Source organism: Dinoponera quadriceps, unplaced genomic scaffold (assembly GCF_001313825.1).
Source record: "Dinoponera quadriceps isolate SergipeBrazil2010 unplaced genomic scaffold, ASM131382v1 scaffold3324, whole genome shotgun sequence".
NCBI lineage: Eukaryota > Metazoa > Arthropoda > Insecta > Hymenoptera > Formicidae > Dinoponera > Dinoponera quadriceps.
The window spans coordinates 239,224-263,284 of record NW_014557953.1 but is presented as its reverse complement, the minus strand read 5'-3'; the positions used below and the strand labels follow the sequence as shown (position 1 = coordinate 263,284).

General features: G+C 53.0%; 2 protein-coding genes across 28 annotated transcripts in view; both read right to left on the bottom strand.

The window, feature by feature from the left end:
- The window catches only part of LOC106749537 (sorbin and SH3 domain-containing protein 1), an 80,882-nt gene that overhangs the window by 3,500 nt on the left and 53,321 nt on the right, over positions 1 to 24,061 (bottom strand). For 15 of the 27 annotated variants that reach the window (XM_014629094.1, XM_014629099.1, XM_014629091.1 and 12 more), the window contains 14 exons: positions 23,651 to 23,795; positions 23,343 to 23,448; positions 22,529 to 22,558; positions 21,767 to 21,799; positions 20,558 to 20,671; positions 19,190 to 19,236; positions 18,951 to 19,120; positions 13,005 to 13,064; positions 2,704 to 2,908; positions 1,051 to 1,309; positions 846 to 957; positions 649 to 771; positions 411 to 565; positions 240 to 319 (listed from right to left, as the gene is read on the bottom strand). In XM_014629094.1, coding sequence (XP_014484580.1) covers positions 240 to 319; positions 411 to 565; positions 649 to 771; positions 846 to 957; positions 1,051 to 1,309; positions 2,704 to 2,908; positions 13,005 to 13,064; positions 18,951 to 19,120; positions 19,190 to 19,236; positions 20,558 to 20,671; positions 21,767 to 21,799; positions 22,529 to 22,558; positions 23,343 to 23,448; positions 23,651 to 23,795 — 1,639 coding nt within the window. Of the gene's footprint in view, positions 1 to 239; positions 320 to 410; positions 566 to 648; positions 772 to 845; positions 958 to 1,050; positions 1,310 to 2,703; positions 2,909 to 5,897; positions 7,657 to 8,864; positions 10,040 to 13,004; positions 13,065 to 18,950; positions 19,121 to 19,189; positions 19,237 to 20,557; positions 20,672 to 21,766; positions 21,800 to 22,528; positions 22,559 to 23,342; positions 23,449 to 23,650; positions 23,796 to 24,061 lie in introns of those variants that run through there. The other 12 variants (XM_014629095.1, XM_014629116.1, XM_014629089.1 and 9 more) reach the window with 11 other exon arrangements.
- Positions 13,071 to 18,937, bottom strand: LOC106749540. Its single transcript, XM_014629117.1, has one exon. It carries the CDS (start codon positions 17,671 to 17,673, stop codon positions 13,309 to 13,311), a length of 4,365 nt encoding a protein of 1,454 aa, XP_014484603.1. The 5' UTR covers positions 17,674 to 18,937; the 3' UTR covers positions 13,071 to 13,308.

Below are 24,061 nucleotides of genomic sequence, written 5' to 3'. Positions count from 1 at the left end.
CCTCGGCTTGTAACCTCAGAGTCCGTGCAAAACTATAATTTGTCGTATAATCCTCGCGTCCTCCACGAACGCATAAAAAACAACAAGTAAAATCGAACGAAACTCTGTCCGCTGTTTCTTCGACGTTCACGACGATCTTTGATTCGAAACGATGCGTGGAGCAAGGAGGAAACTGCGAGAGAAAAGCCTATTGAATTTCAATGTGAATCAAAGAGCGAGAGATGCGAAGGAAGACTCACGGGATCGGTTCCGAGTGCGTGTCGATGTGTAGAGTCTCGCTGAGCTGCGATACGTGCAGCTTGCTTCCGCCCATTCGTGGCTGAAAGTTCGAACGGTCGTGTTACTACATAATACGAGGGACTTTTTCTTCATCGTTGGAGCGAACGCATGAGATATCGTGCGATAGTTACCAGTGAATTATAATGGGGCTGGGTTGTGTTTATATTGACCGGGATGGACGGCACGTAATGATGCGGTCCCATACTCATTTTGCCTCCGGAGGAGCCGTTCGCTAAGAGACTGTGCGCCGCCGGAGAGGCCACCGGTTTGTTTTGAATCGGAGTCTCTGAAATAATGACGCACCCCGTGATCAACATCTGTCGGGGATTTTCCGTCTCCCTTTAAAAACCCGACGCCTCGTAGTATTACCTGATCGATGTCCGGGTTCTGTGATGACCTCGACGTAGGAAATCGGGAAGATGCCTTTGCGGTTTCCTATGCGTCCCTCGTACCAATTCTCGTCGACTCTTCTGGTCAGCACCACCAGCTCGCCTGTAAGCAGAAACAGATAGTGGAAAATATTCGTATTATTGCTGAGGAAGTGAAATTTCCAACAATAGCCTCACCCTTCGCTAAGGACAATTCCAGATTAGTCTGAGCGACAAAGTTGAATTTAGCCTGTGCCTGTCCTTCGTGAGACTTCTTCGGGGTCGTTCGCATGCCATCGTATGGTAGAATCTGCGGCAGGTAAAGCCCGAGTTTCGCAAACAAGCGTCTTTTCGCGAAAAACATTCGACTTTCGCATGTTAATCAAATAAGGGAGTTCGTTACCTCGACGTAGTTGAAGGGAAACAGTCCAATCATCGCGTTGTACTCGCCCTCATACCAGTTCTTGTCCACCTGTCGTCGAACGAATATGATGTCGCCGCGCCGGAAGGTCAATTCTCGTGACGACTGGCCGACAAAATTGTAAAGGGCTCTCGCCACCAGCCGCGGCTCGGGCGTTTGATCTTGGGATCGACTTCTCTGGCTTAAATCGTCCACGAAGTCGTCGTAGCGATTTAAAGGTATGGGCGACTTCTGCGAGGGTCTGCAATCGCCGGTTCGAATTGGAAAGATTTCCTCAACCAACATTGTCTCTTTGTTTATTCTAAGCAAATTCTACTTCTCTTCGGCAACTCTCTTTCTCCTGCGACGGTTTTCGAGCGTCGCGCTTCGAAGAAATTGCAAGCGGAAATTTAGGTATGGAAGCAAAGGAAAGAGAGAAAAAGAGAGAGGGGGGCTCTCGTCTTCCCCGATATTTCTTTCCACGAAATTTTCCACGAATAGGGCGGGACAGTGCTTCGCAGTAAGGCGCTCGATGATCTTATTTCAAGAATCAGATGGAATTTCAAGCTCGAGACTTCCCTTGATAGTAGGTGCTCTCTTGCCCGACCGAGAAACTTTCTATTCTATTCACTGCCATGAAAATATTCAGGACTACGGTAACCTTCTTCGGAGGGAGACGTCAATGAAACAACCGGTTTTCCGTTATTCTACCTGCGCGCACGATTACGCTTTCATTGTGACGCCCGCGTAAAATAGCTTACGGCGCACAATTGTACGTTGCGTAACGGCCATTGAACGGCTGGAGGTGTTTCCGAGCCGATGCGACAAGCTGGAGGATGCACGCGTCTTTCGTCACGTTATTAATGTTGTTGTCGGAGACGACGTCACTTGTGCAAAGAACGGCGAAACTCATAAACGAAAGAGAGAGAGAGAGAGAGAGACCGAAACCTTGAACGAATTACATCGAAATAAATTCAAGGGATAGCTTTCTTCTTTTTCTTTGTCTTTCAACGAAAGCATCTTTCTCTTATGGGAGCCCCGCGAAATTCGTAAAGAAGAGATCGACTCAAACGGGTCCATTTCTCGATTAGAAATTTCAAGTTGTACAATTAAATCATTTTTTTTTGATTCTATAACACAGTAAGAATCAAGATAGCAAAGTAGGTTCAATTTAAATTGTAATAATATGTTTTACTTCCATTTTGACCCTGATGACGTCTCAAATTTCTTTTCTCGCTGATTCAGCGTCAAGGTAGGCTGTTCGAGGTAGCGTTAAAATAAAATCTGTACGTAATAAAAAACAGTTCGGTCGACCCACCCGAAATGGACGGATCAAACGTGTTTCAGTTGAAAGAAACCGAATTCCCGGCTGTAAGAGCCGACTCGTGAGGGCCAGAAATTCTGTTTCTGTCAAGCGAAACGGCCATTTCTAATAAACTAAAACAAACCGTTTCTTCCGTGTGGAAATGAAAGTTCGAGAGAGAGAGAGGTTACTAATCGTCTACTGACTACGTCAGTATCTCCAAAATATTCATTAGTCCAACGGCTATCTAAGTAAGCGCAGACTATCATCCTTGAGGGCGTTCAAGTGAAAGAGCAGCAAAACGCGCGTGTGAGAGCACTGAAAGGCAAGAAGGAAAGCTTACTCTTACTTACATGAAGTTATCCGTGTGCCTGCGGGAGTCGATGTCGTGCAGCTCCTGGAGGTACTTGCGACGGCGCTCCTCCTGGTAAACGCGCCGCATGTTTTCCGCGCTTCGGCGCGCGAGTTCCTCCTCGCTCAACGGCTCCTTCGCCTCTGTACGCACCGGCGAGCGATAGTGAATCGTTACCTCACCCTCCACATAACGCCTCGGCGATTCTGCATCAGAGAGGACGCATTTATCGGGCACCGATCGAGCGAACTGCATGGCGCGCCCGCCGGAACGACGTGTCCGCTCATTTTGGCTTCTCGCTCGGAGACCGCACGAGGTTCCCCGCACACATGGTGGGGGTAAGAGAGAAAGAGAATGAGAGAGAAAAGAATTTTCGAGATTTTTCTCGGCCCGTTTCCGCACACGTAGCGCGGTCGCGTAATTGCTTCACAGCTGAATTAAATCCCCGAGCCGCGAGAGCGAGAAGCCGCGCGGAGTCGTTAATTTCGAGTTGAATCGTCCCATTGATTCGCTGCCTTTTATTCAGGCCGCGTAGGGCACGTGCCGTCGGGTTAATCGTCGTCATCGAGCGCGCTCCATTGGACGTCGTTAAAAATGATGGCATACGCACGGTCGCGATCAAAGAGATTCGCGCGATACCCGCGAATCCGAGATGGAATTACTAGAGCGTACGAGGAGATCACAACTCATCGGCGGGCGATCTGACGGGGAAAAAATCGCGCGAGACGCGACCCACTTTCGAAGTCGTCACTCGTTCAGCTCATTCCGCCATATGGCTTCCCCGCGAAGGGAAATGATACTTAATGCCCCGCGGTCGTTGACCAGAAGCAAGAACCCAGCCACGGTCTCTGAACAGAATTTTACGTGTAGCGCAATCACGCCTGATAACACTCCAAGTACCAGCGTGTATTCGAAGCGTCTTATAAAACGGGACACGCCGATTTAGAGAGGGGGAGGGAAGAAAAGAAAATCACAGGATCGCCTCGTAGCGAGATTTCGCGTAACGGATAATATTTGATTCCTTCTCGCGAGAGCAGACGAGAGCCCGAACGAGCGCGTATCGATTCGCGTGCGGCGTCACTCCCGTGCGAGCCTCCTGTGCAAGCGGGCATTTAAAAGCAGCCGAGGCTCCGTGTTTCGGAAGAAGTGCGTATACGCGCCTGCTCTCGTGCGCGAGATAATCGCGAGACTTAATCGCGAGACGCAACGCACCCGCGCGCTATGCACTCGCGTGCGTCGGACTACACCGTGCGACTGATAAGACTAGCGCAGACCGCGGCCGATCTCCAGCGCGATGATGGGCAAAGCGCAGACTCGCGATGACTCCGCCGACGCGAGAGCTGCATTTTAGGCATTTCCATCGTCACCTCTGCGAGAGCTCGCGAAATCACGCGCAGCAACGTGATATATAGCGCGATTCTTCGATGATCACGGCGGAGGTGTTAAACTCGAGGAGAGCTCGGTCTGGGCTAAGGAAGAGTCGGGAGATGTTAACCCTGAAAGAAAGCTCAGACTGACTTTAAATATCGGCCGATGTTAACCCTGCACGGGAGAAAATCAATTCAGGTATTCTCGCGCGGTATATGAGGAAGAATATGTAATCTTAGGTGAAGATAAGAATGATCTTTACGTGAAGGGATTCTATATGTGGATCAATTAAAAATGTGCTATTCTTGTTGTTGGACAACGATTCAAATAACTTAACGTTGGTTTACTAATTACTGATCGTTAAATTAATAGAAAGTTACTAGTTAAATAATTTTTTTATAATATGCACCACCTACAGTGTTTCATTCGTTTAATGTATCTCATATAGAACATCATCGGACGTCGTATGGCAGGATTAATTACATGGACAGCATATACGTTTTTCTATTAAGTGAATTAACAAATAAGTTTTTATGAATTAAGAGGAAAAAATATTGGATGTAAAAGGAATCGCTATTTTCAAGCTGACACAATTCTCAGTCTGAGGAAATATCACTTTTTCATATAATATTTTTTTCTCAATTCATGAAAACTATTATTGAATAACATAAATATATTTTTAATGGAACTATATGTAAAATTTCTTTTGTAATTTCTTCATGTAAGAGCGATTTTATCCTCATAAAAGATCACGTGTTGTTTATATATGAGAATATGAATCTTGAATTGACGGTAATTTTATTTCTATGTGAAAAAGTCAGACAACTCCAAGGCACTTTCATATCGACGTGGCTATTTTTTCTCTTTTACAGTTATGGGAACGTGCTGCCATGACTTTTCCGAATTTTTTCCAACCATGAGAAATGTATAACAGACATAAGAAGGGCACTGGTCTCCGGCTGACCGCAATCGACTTTAGTGCCGATTGAAAATTGTCATTCCGGGTTTAAAAAGAGGTTCTCCTGGACTCTTCAAGAATGGGAAGGCAAAAAGACGTCGCGGGAGAAGAAGGATTTATTGACACGCGGAGGAGTCACGAATCTCTCTCCTTCTCGCTGTCGAATCGGAGACTTTCATCGGTGCCCTCTCTCCGTCGGTGAAACCGGGGTTCCCGAGCACCGTCTCATATCGTCAGCATAACCCAATTTGCCGGCTCGTATATAACAGCTCGAAGCACTAATCATAAATGCCGAAACGAGAAACCGAATTTCAAGGTGTCTTCAGAAGTCAGGAGGCGTGCCTTTCACCGCTTTCTTCCGAGCGAGATTCTCACGCCGCTGATTCTGTCTCCTCCCCCTCGTTCTGCGCGCGTGCTCCGAATGCCAAGTTTATTTTTTCTTCAATTACGGTATCTTATTATCCTTATTATCCGCTCGCTCCTTGTCTCCTTCTCTCGTGTAATTTCACTTTACTACCGTATTGACGGCTTCCACCGCTTGAGAGTCTTTCGTGGTGAGAGAGGTTTTTCAATTATCGGAGCAATTTTTCCTCATGTGTACCAGCATTAACCACGCGTTTCTAGTTGTTCAATTGTAAACATTCTTAAAAATTGCCACCGGGAAGCGTAAAACTTATCTATCTACCCGCCTATATCTCCGTCATTGCCTCTCTATCGATGCCCCGCTTCTCTTCGATCAACTCTATTACGAACAACAAGTTCCCTACCGACAACAGCTACACCGAACGACTTCTAACGGCGCGCGCCCGATTATTTACACGCAGCAGGAAGAGCGTTATTTCAGGAAAATTATGCGCATGTTTACTGACTGTACGGAATCGGTCCGTAGACTGACGGAAGCGTGCTTCCGGCATGAAGCCCGCCAATCGGACCGGTCTGATCGAACAAAGGGCTGGTCATGGCTCGGTCATGGCGGGAGGCATCAGGGTCAATCGGACGTCGAGCTATCCTGACGGCAGGATCTACCGTTCGTAGATCGCACGTGGAGCTCTTGCAATTGTTGACGAGCTGCGGCGACTGAAGCTCGTCGGCCAACGAGAGGTCGCCGCAGGATTTGCGCAGAGGCTTGAACGACCGTTTCTTCATGTCGCTCTTCTTGCGACCTCCGTCTCCGATCTTCGACAAGGTGTCGCCCTTGACAAGGTCCGTGGCCGACAGCAGATCTCTGACGTCTTGGTTGCGCAGGATCGCCACGTCGACGCTGTAATCGTTCAGACACTTCCTCTCTTCCGTCATCATTCGTTCGCACAGCTCGTTCACCATGGTTAAATCCAAAGGAGGCGGAGGGACCTTTCGCGGGGTCAAGCGTTTGGGAGAGACCGGCTCCTCATCCGTCGCCCCGGATATCGATTGTCCGCGGCTGATCGTCCGTTCTTCGGTCTTCTCCCCGTGCTTCCGGCTTCCTGGCTCCGCCCTTACGATATGACCGTCGAGCTTATAATCCGATAGCTCGAGTGATTCTTCAGGAACGTTGACCGCACGGGCGACGTAAAGCGGAGCGTCGAGGTTCGAGACGGCCAAGTTCGGGAAGAATCCGCTGAGATCCCAGCGGGTCTCGGACGCCGGGATGGTGTCCTCGGTCCGATCATTCGCGTCGCTCCGCCACTCGTTCGTCCTCGATCGTCCGTTTCGCTCCTGCTGAGCATCGGGAGAGCCGGCGAGGAAGTTCATCGCGGATTCCCCGAAAATATATTCCGGCAGACTCCTCTCAGGTGGCCACGCGGCGCAATCATCGGGCGTACCCTGGTCGGCGTCTTCATGCTTCGTCTCGTCGGCGCGTCTCACGTCGACGCGTCTCACCTCGCTGCCGGGCAAGATGTTGACGAGCACCGTGCGACCGGCGTCATCGCGATCGATGCGGCGCCCGTGGAGGTACTCCGGGCTGCGGCTCGTTTGGCGAGACTTCCGGTCATTTATACTGCTCACGGACGATTGATTGCTCTGGCTGGTGAGCGTTTCGGTGCTGCCGAAGCCGTTGTAACGCCTCGGAGCCTCCTGCTGGCTCTTGTCGAGGTGCCTGGGGAACCAATCCTGCCGCGGGTTCCCGCTCGCGAAGAACTGTCGCCGGAGGTATCGATTGTGCTCGAAGATCTCGTGCAGCCTCTCCCTGCTGTCGCTGAAGTGCTCGTCGGAGCACCGCGAGCGTCCCGCGGGGCTCCCCGGATAACCGCGATCCCTCGAGTACCGCCGGCGGCAAGGCTGTCTCGAGGACTCGACCGAGCAGTAATAGTCCTTGTAATCCTTGTAGAAGTACTCCCTCTCGAAGTCCGTCCGCGGCTTCCAGCTCCAACGGGAGCCCTCCGGGTAATCCGCAGCTGAGCTCCTCCGCGTGTCCTCCTGATTATCGTCGCACTTGACGGTGCTCGCCGCGACGGCCCGTTCATGAACCTGACTCTCGATCGGTTCGCGAGAACGGCGCGACCAGCGGAGTCTCTCCAGACGGTCGATGTCGCTCGCCAGACTGGTCCACTGGACGCTGTGCTCGAGATCCTCGACGCGCGGCAACATCGTCTGGATCCTCACCTGGGTCTTCACGGTGCTCCTCATCGCTTCATCGTCGCGGCTATCCTGCGAAATCGAGGCGTTTCACGGACGCGACACGTTTGCGCGAATCAGCCCGTTTCCGGACTGCCCGAGAGATGCATGCGTCTCTCCTCAGCCTCCGCCCGCGAGGAACGATCTCACCGGATGTTACGCAACATCTGATCCGCGATCGCCGGAATCGGCCGCGCGATAACACGGAATGGAAAGCGCGATTCTTCGTTGAGCAACCGTCCGCGGCGCGACGGAAAACCGGAGAATGGTCGCCGGACGATGACTCTTCTATCCGATCGGTCCGCGACTTTCAGAGTCGCGTCATTGTGTAACGGTGACTCTGCGAGCGGATGTGCGAAACGCTCGGTTATCAAGGTTGAAACGATCGCTCGTGTCACGATAGGTTATTTTCATATGCGCGAGGCGTGTGACTCGTTCCGATTACACGAGAATAATCGTCGCTGAGACATGAGAGAGAGAGAAAGGCGCGAAACTCGAGGAGCTCCCGGCGAAAAGGCCCGGTGGTTACCCTTAATCAACGCGTCGCGCTCAACTTAGCATCATTCCGGGCGACATAACGGCGTTGACTCATTAACCGCCGGTCTCTCGTAATTAACGATTTCGTGCTGCCGACTCCGTCGCGAGGAATCTACACGTCTCATTCGGAGGTAAAATCGCGTCAACGTCGGAAAATGAGAATACGAGTCGCCATTATTAGCGGCCCGGGTGCCTCAACGAGGAGTGTTTGCTTGTTGTGCCGGCGGGCAGAAGCGAAATTTTTCCCTGGGAAAGGTGTTACTTGCACTCTCATGGCTATTCTATTCAAATGAACGCGGGTTTCCAGCGCAATGTGGATCAACGTATTCACCAGGTCTCCCCCTCCCCCCACCTGTTTCGCAGGGAACGTCGACAGTGGCGCGGCGACGTTTATTTTTGTTTTCGCCGGCTCCGTTTAATTACTTTCGGCGTTTCTCCTCGCTCTTATCGCGCGTTATCCGCGCCGACGTCATCGGCCGAGGAGAAGGAGGCGTCGGAGTGAAACAGCAGGTGGTTCGCGATCCACTCTCGATTAAAACAGACTGTCCGGCGTGCTGCAAACGCGTCGTTCGAGGAAAAAATCGCGCGTCGATATCACACGCGATAACCTTGCTGGGTTTCACGCGGTGGCGAACTCCCGCGATTACCAGGTCCGATTATCGAGCGCGCACTGATAACACTCGGCAAGATCATCGCGAAATCACCTGCGAGCGATTGATCGCGCTATCCTCGAAGCGGATCCACGTCGTCATCGTTCTTGCGACGCTCGAGAGACGATCGTGTCAAGGCAGACGTTCGACCCGGGTGCGTGCCCGACGAATCACTCAACCGTCCACGTAACGGCGCACCTGCCGTGGGATTCGCCGCTACACCCGTCGTTAAAAAGCTGCGTCGCGCGACGCACGCGAAACGCGTCTGAAGGCGCCGCGACGACGCTCGCACCGGTTATCACGCTCCCCCCCTACTCCTTGGAGAACGGTTCACCAAGCGCGAAGTTCGAGGAGCGTTTTCGCGGAGCAGCGCGGCCGCCCCGAAATGCTGAATGCTTGAATTTTACAAAGAGCGGGAAATAGATGCAATCATAACGATATCATTTGCTCTCTTGTGTCGATCGAAATGACGCTAAAATTGATCCTTTCGATATATTAATATGAATTTAATGATCGAGGGCGTTTATAGCTCCAAGGTGTGGGCATTAAAGTTGAATCTGTAGAATTCCGTAGAAGTGAGAATTTGTAGGATTAAAAATCGGTAAGATTGAGAAATTTGTGGAAATTCCGAGTTCAAGAGGGAAGTTAAAAAGTAGCGTAGTATCGTCGAAGTAGATTTTAATCGGTCCATTTAAGTAGAACTATTCTTGAGAGCGTCAAAGTGACATTGAAATTCCGACTCGGACGCTCCCGTGAATCGGCGAACGCGGCTCGACTGTGAACAAGAGATATCGGAATCAAGGACGTCGGCAGGATGTTGACAGGCGCTCTGATTTTTTTGTTACGGTGAAAGCGGCAGGATATTAAATCGTTGCTGCTTTGCGTGGAACTTTGCGCGAAACTTCGTAGATGCTCGTCCACAAGGGCGCTTTTCTATCTTCGTATCTCGATGTGATCCTACGGAAACTGATAAGCGCTTCTTTCAGCCGTTTCGTTCGCGACGATAAAAATACAGAAAAGCGTTCGCGCTGAAAAGCGTGTGGTTTGAAAGCGCGCACAAAAGTCGCGTTGTTCCGCGGCGTGCGATACACGTTTCACTGCCTCTATTATATTCCCCTGCTTTACACGCTAATCGTCCGCCGCAACGCACTAATTATTCGCGGCATTAAGGGAGGGGGCCTTGTTTTCGCACTGGTTTCACTCTCGCGCGAATTTGGAGAAGTGTGGATCGCGCGCATCGCCGACGGGAACTGTCGAGGAGCGGAGAGACTCGCGTACTCATCAATCATCGGGAGATTAGATAAGAGACAATCGACACGGGTGTAATGTACTTTGCCTCGAGGAAAAACGCGGAGGAGCACCTCGCGCTATCTCGCAAACGGACCGGCCGGTCGGAGCGATTGCGCACGTACGCTCGACAACAATGCCAAGGATAATTCCACGTCGAAGAGAGCAGACGAGCGTACGAGCTGATAAATAGGTATGCTAATTACGATTATGCAACGGCTATCGTCCGTCAAATTTACTGCGCTGCATCGGCACAAAGGCGCGCGGACCGCCTCGGCACAGGCGCTACTGCGGTGGTCATCGTCGAAAATAATCGTGGCCGGTACTTAGCCAATTTTAGCGGCGCGCGAGTGCGTGCGTGTCCCTGACGTTGAGCGCGATCAACATAATTACCATCTAATCGGAGACTCGACCCTCCGAGCGAGATCTCCCAATTGGCAGTAATCGCTTCGGAGTGAATCCGAGACTCTCCGGTGAAAGAATCGAGTCGGTGGGAAATATAAAGGAGAAGGAAAGAGATAAGAAGGAGAGTTACATTGCGACATTGAGCTTCACGAATTTCCGACGCGCGCGCCGCTCGAAAGTTGCACTCGCGTGTAAATTGAACGTCAGCCAGTTACCTTTCCGTTAGACAATTAGCATGCGTGACCATCGTTTTGACGGCCGCTCTTGACACCGTGAACCGATGAGCAGCTCTCTCGGGTCATCGCCACCCTTCGCGCACGATTATTTCGACGAAATTAACCTCCCATTCCCCTCCCCGACGTGTTAACGTGTCAGCTCGACTCTTTCCCCCGTCGATTCCCCGCACCTCGCCGACGCGCCAAATGTTGCCATCATTTCTATCGCGGTCGCATCAATCGCTTCCATCTTATATGACGTATCTCAGGTAGAACCGTGCTGTTGCACTTCCCCGATGCGGAAGTGGTCGATTTGTCGCTTCTCAACCGAATCACCGGAACACGCCGAACGGATTCGTCGTTAAATCCGACCAAGACGGTATTGCTTTATGCTCATGCAAGATCCGTCGATCTCGATTTCCAATCGTCCAACGAAGCAAATTCGAATGTTTAAGTTTCGCAAGAATATCGTCTCTCCCCACATTTTTCCGCCGGTATTCTTTTCTTCACGGAATTTCTCTTCGCGGAATTTTTCTCCGCGCTTCTTTCTTTTTCACGGGAAATCGTGGCAGCCTTCGAGTGAATTTTTCCAAACGCGCCCTCGAGAGTCAGAAGAGAAAGAAACCCGCGGAAAAATTGCGGAAAGCAACGGTGTTATCCGAAACCATAGGCGGGAATGTCCCATCGACACTGACGCCGGTGCGTGGTCTTGCGCAGCCACAAGAAAGCAAGCGAGGTACAATGCAATTAATATCAAATTTCTAATCGGGACTGCACGGCGAGTGGTTCGCGCGTCGGTTTCCCCATCGCGAAAGCGCACATTATTTTCGGCGGTCGCGCATCGATCGCTCCCATCGCGCAACGACGAGCGACTTACGACGACGGACCCGAAGGAATAATGTGGCCGCACGTACGAGCGTCATGCTGCCCGCGATCATTGCGCTCTCATGCTCGATCGCTCGTGAAACGGTTGCACAATCTCCCCCCCCCCTGACGCTCACTCATGCATCCCGGAGAGTCGCATGCTCCATTATGCATCGGCCGCGCTCTTGCGACTTTGTGCCGCTCGATGTCGACTCAGGCTCGCTTTAAGTAGTAAGCAAATTGACCAACCACGCTCGATCATTCTTCTTACGGTTCATGAATAAACGACTGTGATTGGGTAATTTGCTTATCGCTCAGAGGAATTGGCACGGTAAAATGAGTTTGATCAAGTTGAAACAAAAATCCGATGAAACTCACGCTGCATACATATTGAAAGATTGTCTAACCGGTCGTGCAATTACAAAAAGAGAATTCATCATCCGAGATGAGATAGTTGCAACTGATAGCGAGCACTCTTCATGTGTACTTTGAGATTAACGTGCTATTTTCTACTTCTAGCTTTAGTATCTTTTAAACTGATGATAAAATTCTAATGAAAAACTGATTAAAGAACTTCGTTAATATGCAGACATTATACACATATTTCAAGATGATTGACTATTTTGTTTGAAGAACACAACGGTGTGATGTTTATAATTTGTAGCAATAGTCGAAATATATATATACATATGCGCATGTTTAAACACTTATATACCTCTTTCTATTATCTCTATTGGATCAACTGATGTATAAATATAGCATTAATAAGAAATATAAAGAAATAACAATATTTTCGTATTTGTTATAATGCGTGTATATGTTTATCTCAACTTCCTTTTAAATTAACATTTATTTCGGTAAAATAAATATATAGGAACGCGTAGTTTCGCTTGATGAAGATTAAATTTATGAGTGGCCCTATTTTAACGTGCCACTGAAAATACGACGCTAAGCTTTACAACTGCTTTAAAGCGAAGTTGCCGGTCCAGCCTGACGTGTTCCGTGAGAAAGGCGAGTGAAAAAAATTATAAAAAAAAATGAAGAAAAAGAGAAAGAAATCAATTAGTGGAAGGACCGAAGTTGCCGTATCTCCGTTGTTATGCAATTTCGCGCGCACGCTCGGCTTCGCTGAATGTAGAATAAGAAGAAAGCGGAACAGAGACACTCGGTTACGGACTAACGATTACAACGAATATCAGCGACGTGAATTTTCGTCGAGGCGACGATGATGACGATACTTCGACGATAAAAACCGTTTGGTGGTTAATAACGTTTAGTATACACACAGCGAGACCGATGCCAGGTGTTACGAAACACCCGGTAGTAAACAGACCGCGACACGCGTATATGAGCGCGCGCGTGTGCGTGGAAGATAAAGAGAAATCGTAGGTACGATAATGATGAGCTGAGTAATCGGCATTACCTTGGCGATCGTCCCTGCAGTGCTGGGATTTTGGCGGCGGCGGGGGTGCATTCGAGTATTCTATGGATGAGCGGAAAAAAATCAAAATAATAATTAGCCGTTCTACAGCTACGACAGAGTAAAGACACTCGCTCTGGGCTGCAACATAGGGTTACACATGTATACAGAATGGCGAACGCGCCTCCCTCTCCGACGTCCAGCGATATTGGTGATAAAGACGTGTCTCGAGAACTAAAGCTCTACCCTTCCCTGCGCAATCTCGCGAAAGGTTCGTAAAACTAGAGAAGAGGGGAAAGCGGGCGCGTTAAATTTCATCCCTTTCGTCCGCCTCGCGAGCCGAGCGAAGCCCGGCGGGATTCAGACCTTCGAAGGTGACGGTCGGTCGCGCCGTGTAGACGGGCAAGGTCGGCCACAACGTTCCGTGCTTTCGTCCGCCGGCGGGCGAAGGTGGCGGCGGCGGCGGTTGATACCTGAACCTCGGCCTGTGCTTGTCGGGGTCGAAGTGTTGCCCGGCGAAGATATTCTGCGAAGGTTTCAGGATCGACGCAGGGGTGGGCGAGCTGGCTCGCTCGGTTTTCTTCGAGGAGCCCCGGTGAAGCTCAAGGTCGGCCGGCGACGACAAGGAGCGCATGTTGTCGCGGCGATTCGGGAACCGGTGGGCCACCCACCGGCCGGCCAGGTAGGGCGCGATGTCGCGGAGCTCGCGCACGTCCGGCGCCGACGTGAACATCTCGCCGATGACGGAGGTACGCCGGCCGGCGTCCGGCGACTCGAATCTCTTCCGCATCCGGCAGACCGGCTTCTTCGCCCGGAGTTCCTTCGTCTCGGCCTGCCTGACCGCGTGGTTGCTCACGGTGCTGGTGACGGTGGGCTCCTTCAGCTCGGCGGTCTTGCTGATCACGTCGATGCGCGGCATCGAGAGGTTCTCGCGGCGCAGCGGCACCCGCGGGATCGGCGGCGACTCGCCCCTTCGTCGGGCCCTCCTCCCTTCGAACCTCCCGCGCAGCCAGGCTACGTCCGCGCGCTTCGGCGCGCCGTCCTCGCTCGCCCTCTTCAGCAGGCTCCTCGCTAGCTCCGGGTCGCTGCGGAAACGCTTCGGTGTCGGCGCGACCTTGGCGCGCAGCTCCTCCGCGCTCTCGAATCTCGCCCGTAACCGACGCACCGTGCCGTTTCGCACTAGCTTCAGGTAAGCGCGCCAGTACCTCTCGGGATCCGGCGAAGAACTGCGCAGCCAGCCGCTGTCCAAGCTGCAGGACGAGTTGGATCGACACGGACTGACGCTGCGCGCTCGCTCGCGTTCACGCTCCCGTGAACAGGAGGGCAATTGTCGTCGCGTGTCGTCCAACAACGTCGGGCTGCGGGATCGCGAGCCGGCCGGCCCGCTGTACTTGGCCGACTCGGTCTCGCCGAAGAGCTCCTTCAGGTCGGCGAAGCTCTGCGACGACGACAGCTTCTTCCAGCCGCGGTGCGCTTCCCCTCTTCTCTCCACGTTCTCGAAGAACTCGATCTTCCGCGACACGTCCTCCGTCTCGACGTTCCGTTGAATCACCGTCCTCACCGAGGCCTCCGAGCTCTCGGTCATGCTGTCCGCGTCGCTGCCCGGGCCGAGTCTACCCGCCTTCGTCGTGGGAGCTTCCACGGCCAACAACGGCGGCTTCTTCGACCACTCCTCGAGCACGGTCTCCACGCGCTGCTTGTCGGTCTCGTTGTTGGGCGTCAGCACCAGCAGGAAGTCGCTCTTGTCCTTGAGTCTCGTCGAGTCTTCCGCTTCGAGGGAGTAGCAGGTCCTCGGGGAAGTGCTGGCCACGCTGGCCGTGCCGGACGGACAGCTCGCGACCTCCTTCCTCGACGACACCTTCGCCAGGGCGGCGGCGATGCTGCCGCGGGTCTCCCGAGGTGCCAACGGCGCGGACATCCTGCGTCGCGTCATCTTGTCCAGGACCTCCTTGCCGAGGGTCAACGACAGCCGCTTCTTCTCCAGCTCGGACATCGTCGGCGACCTCTCTATTATGCCGCCTTTCGAGTCGCTCTTCTTCGACGCTTCGACCCGACTCGCCTCGGATTCCTTCAGCAACATCGCCGACTGGCTGATCATCGAGTGACACCGCACGTGGAGGCCCTTCGAGTCGCCCTGAGGACGTCCGGCCGGCACGATGATCTCGTAACGCGACAAGCTTTCGCGCTTGTCTTCCACCTCCCCGTTCGACCTCACCGCCGCCGCTTTCTGAGGCCCGTCGCTGCCGTAGATTTCGTTCAGCTGTTTCTTCAGGGTGGCCACTTGCTCGATGGACAGGCTGCTCCAAAACTTCTTGCTGCCGCCGAGGCTTCTCTGCAGGGACGACGGATGCTCGCCGTCCTGACCGCCGTTGGCCTTCCTCTGCATCGCGCTCGCTACGTTCACCACCGAGCTGCCGCGCCAGAGAGGCTTGTACGTGTCCTTCTGCAAGGAGATGTTTCTCCTCTTCGAGGATTCCAGCTCGCTCTCCTCGTTCTCGAGCTTCTTGAAGTACTGCAGGATGTCCTCCACGGAGCGTTCCTTGCAGCGGAGCCCGCAGTCACCGTGCCACCTGAACTTGTCGACGTCCCTCACGGTGAAGAGGAAATCCTTGTCGCGCTGGACGCTCCTCAGCTTACCACAGAGCGCCTTCAGCTCCTGCTCCGCTTTCTCCTTCGACCTCACCCGTTGCCAACGCTCGTAATCGATGATCTCCTCGTTCCTCATCCTCGGCCGCAGCTCTCCGGAGGAGAAGGTGCGCTCCAGCTGACCCATCCTGCTCAGGCTGGCGTAGAAGTCGCGCAGATCCTTGTACCGCCTCGACTTGCGCCTGTGATGCAGCAGCTCGAGTATGTACTGCTGGTAATCCTCGCGGTCGGACAGAGAACCCGTGCTCTTCGTCAGCGACAACGTCGAGCCGAGCGGTCGCTTCGCTTCACCCGCGCTCCTGGCTCTGATCTTCTTCGGGGTATCCTGCTTCGAGACGCCGCGAATCTGTCGGGGAGTCTCGGCTCTCGTCGGAGACGGCGAGGAGCTCCGCGGGGAAGACTCCGTCTTCAAGGGCGGCTCGCTCAGACTGCGCTCCTTCACGTGCGACAACTCCGGACTGCGCAGCGAGCCGAACTCGTCGATGCCCAGCAGGCTGTCGAACTTGCTAACCTTCTGCAGAAGCGACCGGCCGGGCCAGCAGACGCCGTACGGGGGGCTGGAGCTTCTGGACGAGACGCTGTCGCGCTCCCAGTTCTTGAACTTGGAGTTCGAGACCGGCCGCTTGTGCGCGAGATACACGCTGAGGGACTTGAGCGACGGCTCCGACTTGTAGTTCGCCATGTCCTGCAGCATCTTCGTGCGCTCACCGACGAGGGATCTCTTCGGGGGGTTTCGCAAGAAGAGGTTCTGGAAGAAGGTGTCCGTGCGCGTCGCCTCCTGGTGCCTCTTGATCTCCTCCACGGTCAACGGGGCGGTCTCCTGCGCGATACTCGGCACCTTCCTCAGCAGCTTGATGTCCTCCCTCTCAGCCATCTCCCTCCAACTGCTCGAGGGCCTACCCGTCTTCTCCCTACGAGTCTTCTTCCTCGCTTCCACTTTTTTCCTGCTGCCGTTCGCGACGCGTATCGTTTCCGGCTTCCTCATCGGAACGATGGTCTGCGGCTTCCTCTTGTTCACCTCGCCACTTACCTCGGACGAAGACACCAGGGATTCCTTACTGACGATCAGCTTCTCGGGTGGCTTCGCGGCGACCCTCGTTTTCCTCGGCTCCGTGAAATTTCGCGAAGACGCGCCCCTCACGGGAGCAGACCTCGGCTGGGAGCTCGTCTTCTTCGGCTCCTTCCGCAGTAATTCTTGCCCCTTCGGCGAAACCGCCACGACAACCTTGAGAGATTTCTCCGCCGGACGCTTCTGCCTACTCGCCAATGAACTATACGGAATCGTCGAGCTCCTCACGACCGTCCCCGAGGGCAGCACCTTGGTCCGCACGTCTTTCGCTTCCTTCTGCAGAACCTTTCTCACCTCCACCGGCGAAGAGAGCCTCTTGCACGATTGCTCCTGTTCCCTCCTGGTCAAGCGGGGCTTCTCCTTCCTCGGCGAGGATTCCGATTTCGTCGGACTTCTCTCCGGCGACCTCCGCCGCCCCTCTCTGCCAACGGAGGTATACCTCGGCACTTTTTCCTCGACCGGACGTTTGCCGTCGATCTTCTGCCGAATGCCTCTCGAGGCTGCCGGCGACGCCGAGGAGCAAACGTGGCTCCTCGATCCGGCCGTCGAGCTCAGTCTCTTTCCTGGGTTCGCTTCGAATTGCGACAGACAGGGGTCCGATTTCCTCTTGCTGAATGCGGCGGGCAGCAGACCGGGCGTCTTGGCGGTTTTGCCGGTGACCGGGCTGCGTTGCGCGCTGATCAGGTGCTCGCGACTACGTCGCTCGAGATTGCTGCAGAAGCGCTCTCGCAGCGATCTGATGCTCGACACGCTGTCGGCCGCGAAACACTGTTCGTGCCTGGGTTTCGAGGAGTGCGAGCTATCGATCAGTCGCGTCTCCGAGTAGAGCTTCAAGGTTCTGTTGTGACGCGAGGACTTTCTCCGGGGCGGTGAGGGCGGCGCGGACATAGCTTGCGTTCTGGAACACGCGCTCCCGGAGGACGGAGATCGCTCGGCGAGCGTGCGGGCCGCTCTCATGACCGGCGATCTCCGGCCGATCGTCTTCGAGATGCTCGAGCCGCTGTTCCGGTGCACGCGAATCCTTGTCAATGCGGCCGAGATCGGGAAATACTCGATCTCCGCGTCGTCTGTGGACAGAGTTTCGGGATTTTCGATGGTTTCGTCTGCCGAGAGCAGTGCAACTCAGTCAGCTTTACCCTGCCACCGAAAAAGTCAGCTAAAGGTCGCCGCGCTCAAGCTTGGTGGCTACACGCCGTGCGCGCCGTGTACCAAAGAGACTCCTCTCGTCGGTCGTGGCGGTGGTGGCGGTAGTGGTGTTAAAACTGCAGTGGTGCTTGCTCGAAAAGATTGCAAGAAGAGCTTCCGGAAGTATACGCGCACCAATATCGATAAACCTCGGGGGGAGAGAGAGAGAGAGCTGTGCCATATATAAATTGTGGGAGCCGACTCGCACCGACACCCTCCGTTATAACTGACTCCGATTATCGATTCCCCGGTCCGGTCTAGATCGCAGCCTTGGCTGTGACGCAGTCGGCAAAGTTTCCGGCCGAAGGTGAAACGATGCGTCGCAGTGTGCACAAGTTGCCGATTAATCGATACCAGAGGAATATATCTCGCGCCGGGAGGCTATCATCCGTCTGTCCGGGTGTCGACAGTTTCCCACTTATCGGACGAGACTTGAGCACACTCACTGTGTGACCGCATCGTCACCTTGCCTCGGCCTAATTAATTACGGAGTCAGCACCCCACTCGGGGTGTCGATGCGATCGTCTCCGCGGGCGTTTCGTACATCAAGCTGTGTGTGTGTGTGTGTCAAACAGCGCACTACTCACACGTCTCACGCTCGTCGAAGCGCCGCGAGTCGTGAGAATTAACGAATCTCCGGAGAGAAAACGGTTGCGTCGGCTCTATCTAATCTCGCGAAACATCGAGGATACCTTCGATTGAACGACTTATACAGGAGTACCCGCGGAAAATTCCATTGAGAGATCGGACAATTCACGCGACGTTATTGTAGACAGCGTTTCAAATCGTCGTTCAGCATCACTCGAGGTTTCGAGACGGCGCATGCGCAAATCGTGGAACACGATAGTAATTAACAAAACACACATATTGCAAGCACGAGCAACCGTAAAAAAAACATACACCCGCATGCTGAGTAAACTGCAATCACACGGTCGATCAATCAGGGCGTGCTGATTAAACCGGAGGAATAGCGTCGAGGGAACGAATGAGAAGTGAAAAGGAGATGAAAATAAGAGAAAAACGCATAGCGAGAAGATCGGCGGACTCACCCTTCGGACGTTCCGGGGCCGGCTTGCGAAGCCCATGGAGGGGTACGTCGCCACCGCTCTGCACCGTCTTGTAGGCCAGTCTCTGCTCAAGGAGACTGAGCGGACTGATGTCTTCCCTGCGGCGAAATACCAGCGTCGAGTCGCTCTCGTAGCCCGACTCCTTGAGGGCACTTTGGAACGAGAAAAATGTCAGAGGAGGAGGGCGGTATCGTCGTCGGATAAACGAAATCGGTACTTACTGAGTCATGTACGGTTTCGTGGCCCGTGCGTTGCGCTGGTCAAAGGGCTGAAAAGAGAGGGAGAAGAAGAAGAAGACGTCGTTAGCATCCGATGTTGACGGTAATCGCAGCTTATCGTTCGCGAGTCATGCTGCGCGTGTACGAAAGATACGATTAACGGGGCTCGCTACCGCCGCCGCGAGAGAGCTGCTGTTCTCCGGATGAGCGATCGCAAGGCACATCAAAACATGCGTCTAATGCTAAGCCATGGCAAGGAGGGGCTCGACGCGTCATTCAGCGGGAGACGCGACACAGATCTAACGTAACGCCGGTGTCGGAGTATGAGGGAGTCGAGACAGGTATGACAACTCGAGATGCAAGATGTGTCGGTGAAGTACGATCGTACGAGTCGATGAAGAGCGGTGTGTCGTCGTGTACTAATTGCCAACGAAAAGTGAAACGATCGACATCACGGGCGGTCGGTCCTCCACTTTCTTCGGTAACGAAACAAGCTGCGCTCATGCCACGTTGTGTGTGTGTGTTTTCCCGGTGTCTTCGGGACGTCTCCAGGTCACTCCCGTGTATGTACGGCTAAAGCGCTAACTCGATTCTTCTCGTCGGCCCCAACTGTGGGGTGGTAGTCGGTGTGTCGTCGATGCGAGTAACAACATGTAGATGTGTGTAAACAGGCATATAGAGCGAGGTGATGATGGCTGGACAGCCAGATGGAGACAGACAAATAGATAGATAGATAGATAGAGGACAACGTCATCGTGCACTCTACTTGTCGACGATGTGGCAGCCTCTAACCCGTGAAGCCGGCGCGGTGATAACGGAGGGTGTTGTCGGTGATGGTGGTAGCATGATATGATCGGTGCTGGAAAAAGAAGAAGAAGTAGAAGAAGAAGAGAGCGTTGGGCGTAGTTGCGATGGTTCTTGGTGGGTCTGATGGCGATGATGATGGTGACGCTGCTGCTGCTGCTCGTGATGATGATGATGGCGATGATGACGATGGACGCTGTTGCCGGCCGAGTCCGGGGCGATCGCGGCTGGTACCGAGCGACCGGCGGCTGTCGAACGCTCGATGCCGGCGAGCGATCGGCGCGGGCAACGATCCGGCAACACGAAGCTCTTGGATCTTCCCTCCAGCATGCCGGCGGCGTGCCAATAGCAGGAGTCGGCGGTCCGTTCCAGAGGTCGGATGATACGACCGCCGGTGTCCTCGTTCGACCGATCGAACGTCGCGTCGGCTGCCGACGACTGCTTGGACCGGCCGGTCGACCTGGAGAGACCGAGCGCCGGACGATCGGTCGAGCGATCGGTCGAGCCTTCCAACGGACGCGCCCCGACCTCGGAGCTTTTCGTGCCGCTGATCGCCGGTATCCTTACACTGTGGCTGCTCTCCGGCCGGTAGGAGAGGCTGAGGACGCGGGACTGCCGGATGCCACGCAGGGACTCCATCCTGGCCTGCGCGTGCTGGGGACGTCCGTTTTCGTTCAGCCACTACCGTTCACAGCCGCAACACGTCGACATTGCGGTCGTCATCGTGGTCGTCGTCGTCGTCGTTGTTACGTTGTCATCGTCATCGGGGGAAGAGTGGATAACGGTAGGGTGCATATATAAGAGCGGACACGACACAAACATCGACGACGAGCACGCGACACGCACACAGAGGGACGACGGGGTGGCGGACCACCGCCGGACGACCCGGATGACCGACCGATGATACAGAGGGGGCTCAAAAGACCGAAGGCGGTTTTAGGTGCAATTAGTAAGATACGGGTACCGTGCCATGGATTTACACGCGAGGTTCGCACACGGGGAGCGATGCACACACGAGATGCGCGTACCCCCATCGCAACGATACTCGAGCCTCCGATATCACCGGGCTGTTATATAACCCTTCGCCAAGAATCTGCGATATTTGCAGACACGAGGTCTGCGGCAAATCCCGAGGATTGCATGCGTCTGTTGCGCGCGGAGGGATAGGAGGGCATCGATTATCGGTGCGCGGTGAGCCGCCGTTAGTTAACGCGTTTAACTAACCAAGTCGCGTGTGAAAAAGCGCCGTTCTCCGCCGGCTATAACGCTTTATAACCGGCGAGCGTGGCAAAGATCGAATTGCCGATACATCCTGAGATTTAATGATCCCGTTAAGCTCGTGATGCACGATTCCACCCGGCAAAGGGAAAGAGAAAAAGAACCCGAAATCCTCTCTCGATCGTTCGATCGTCGAAAATGTGAAAATATGCGCATTTTTTTTCCCCCGGACTTTGCGACTAATTTACCGGGATAGGGGAAAAAATGGAGGAGATTTATATGGAAACGAGATATTTTACAAGAGTTTCGCACGAGATCCCCCTCGAGTCGACGCTACCGGGTTAATTCCGGAATAATGGGAAATGTTAATTTTAATTGAGTCTTACGATCTACGTAGGGAAGAGAGAGAGAGAGAGAGTACCAGTGATGATAAAAAATAAAAGAATAAAATGAGGAGAAGAGTAAGTGGAGTAGGTGATGGGTGTGTGTGTGTGTGTGAGGGAAGAGAGAGAAAGAGAGATTCTTATTTAACTACGCATTAATATAAAAATGGCGTACCCCGTCAAATATGTCCATGACCTCGTCCCACCACTAGAATCACAGAATTAAACACAGTGTTATACTATGCGCTGTCTAAAAGGGGGTTACCGTGGCACATTTATAGATTCGTAAAAGGGATGGTCGGACAGCTGGTCCGATTATTCTGCCGCCGTTTTCCATCTAAAACAACAAGAGATGCCGCCGGCAAGATATGCGCGTGAAATGGCTCGCGCCGTGGAACGCGCGACTCGTTGGCGCGATCATCTCGATTTTAGATGGAAATCAGCGTTGTCATTTTCTGAACATAGGATCGACTACAAGCAGCGCTACAAAAGCCGTGTGAAAATCAACGGGTCTGGTGCTACTTGCGGGATCGCAGGGCGTCCCGAGAGAAGTGTGTGCGCGCGCGATCGGCATCGCGCCTCATAACAAGATGGCCTCTCCATTATTTTTCTCGCAGTCACGCTTTTCTCGAGGGACTCTGCGAGCCCTGAACACACGCGTGCGTGCTTGATACACCTGAGGACTGTGTATATGCGCTGACTGGCGTGTATGTGTGTTTGTTTTTATCAAAGAAACGCAACAATCGCCTCGTGGGTGGCGAGAGAGTATAGTGGAAAAAGTGAGAGAGAGAGAGAGAGAGAGAGAGAGAGCAAGAGCTTTGAATTAATCAATGAATTCAATTAATCGTGTAACGCCAACATAAAGGCTCTCAATAAACGAGGAAACGTATATAATTGGCCGGCAAAGCACGTTTTAATCGCTCGATTACGTGATTACCTTCCTTCTCGTCCGCGCGTCGTAAGTCGGCTAGAAGCAAAGCCATTTCAAACGATCATGTTCCAGGTGTGTTTCAGACGCTTCTTTCGGGGTTTGACTGTTTTCGGGTCGCGCAGAGAGAGAGAGAAACAAAGAGATCGCGTGTGCCGCGGCCGCGCGCACGTTTTTTTTCTTTCTCGTTGCGATAAGAAAAATAAAAAAAAAGGAGGGAATAATAAATATACACGTGTGCACGCGAGTTTTTACTACACCGTAACTGTCGCGTACGCGCGAAATATCGGCCGTATCGAATGATATAGAGCAACGTGCCGCGCGTTCGGTCAATTTCGAGACGACGAGAAGCGGCCGCGAGGAATGCTCGAATGCACGCCGGTGTATCAGACGATTTTGGGCTCGCGTCTCCATCATAGCGTTAACCATGGTTAACTAATCTTTCATTTTGCTTTCAACGTTCCGGGATAGAGGCTCTCGGCAAAACATCGCGGAGAACGTGATTCCGCCGCTGCATATATCTCGCCGTTCCATTAAGATTGGTTAACCGAGGCTACCGGAGCAAATCATTCTCACTCTTGACGGGAAATCGATGGAAATCCAGACGGGCGGATTTCGTACGTTCACAGTTACGATTTTCCCCGGAGAGTAAGAATAATAGCGGGACGTTTTCATCGATCGTCGCACCGCCGACAGGTCGATGACTTGTACGCGGTGTCTCATGGTCGATTCTCTCGATGATATAGGAAAATGCGCTTCAATTTATGATACAGGCAGGTCTTCTTGTCTAATCTCTCAACGGCGAGCGATAGCAGCTGCGTACCTCTTTAGCTTCCTTCTCGGCGATCGACGAGTGCCCCGGTTCATAGTCCTCGATGCGGCCGGGTTGATTTTTATAGATCTCCGTCGAGTACCTCAGCGCCCCGTTCCTAAATTGAAACGCGGATTACTTTGTCATAGGTGTGTTTGATTCCGTGCAAACTTCATCCGTCGCCCTAACGAGACACGGATTATCTCGTCTCTCCAACGCAAAATTTAATTAATCGAAAGGCGGAGATCGGTAGAACGGAAGAAACGATCCCCGGCTGGCCGGGGAGAAACGAACGGGAAAGTTTCTGAATTTTCGCTCACTTTCTGGGCATAGTCGCCGTGGTGAAATCATTTTCTTTGTTGCGCAGTCGTCGCCGGCTATCGAGAGTAACGGATCGATCCGAGTATGCGCGCGGTTCCGGTTCGCTCAAATATCCGCTGCCGCTTCCGTATCCGTATCTCCCACCTGGAACAGGAATGCGTCGCCTTTTTTTTTGCCATTTCGCTTCGAGTCGATTACAATTCAAATTCTCGCCCGGTCCGGGCGGAAATCGGGCGCTAATAAAAAAAAAAAAAATACACACACAAAACGTGCGATTAACACCGCACAAACGATTCACAGTAACATACATTCTGATTTATTCTCTCTAGGAAGTTACCACACTGGTGGGACATTACGTTGTGCACACATATTTTATTGTACCGTCTATCTCTGCGAGATCCGATTATTTA

Excerpts from the sequence above, each read along its gene's own strand:
- LOC106749540 (XM_014629117.1), bottom strand. The coding sequence starts at position 17,673 with ATGAGAGCGGCCCGCACGCTCGCCGAGCGATCTCCGTCCTCCGGGAGC.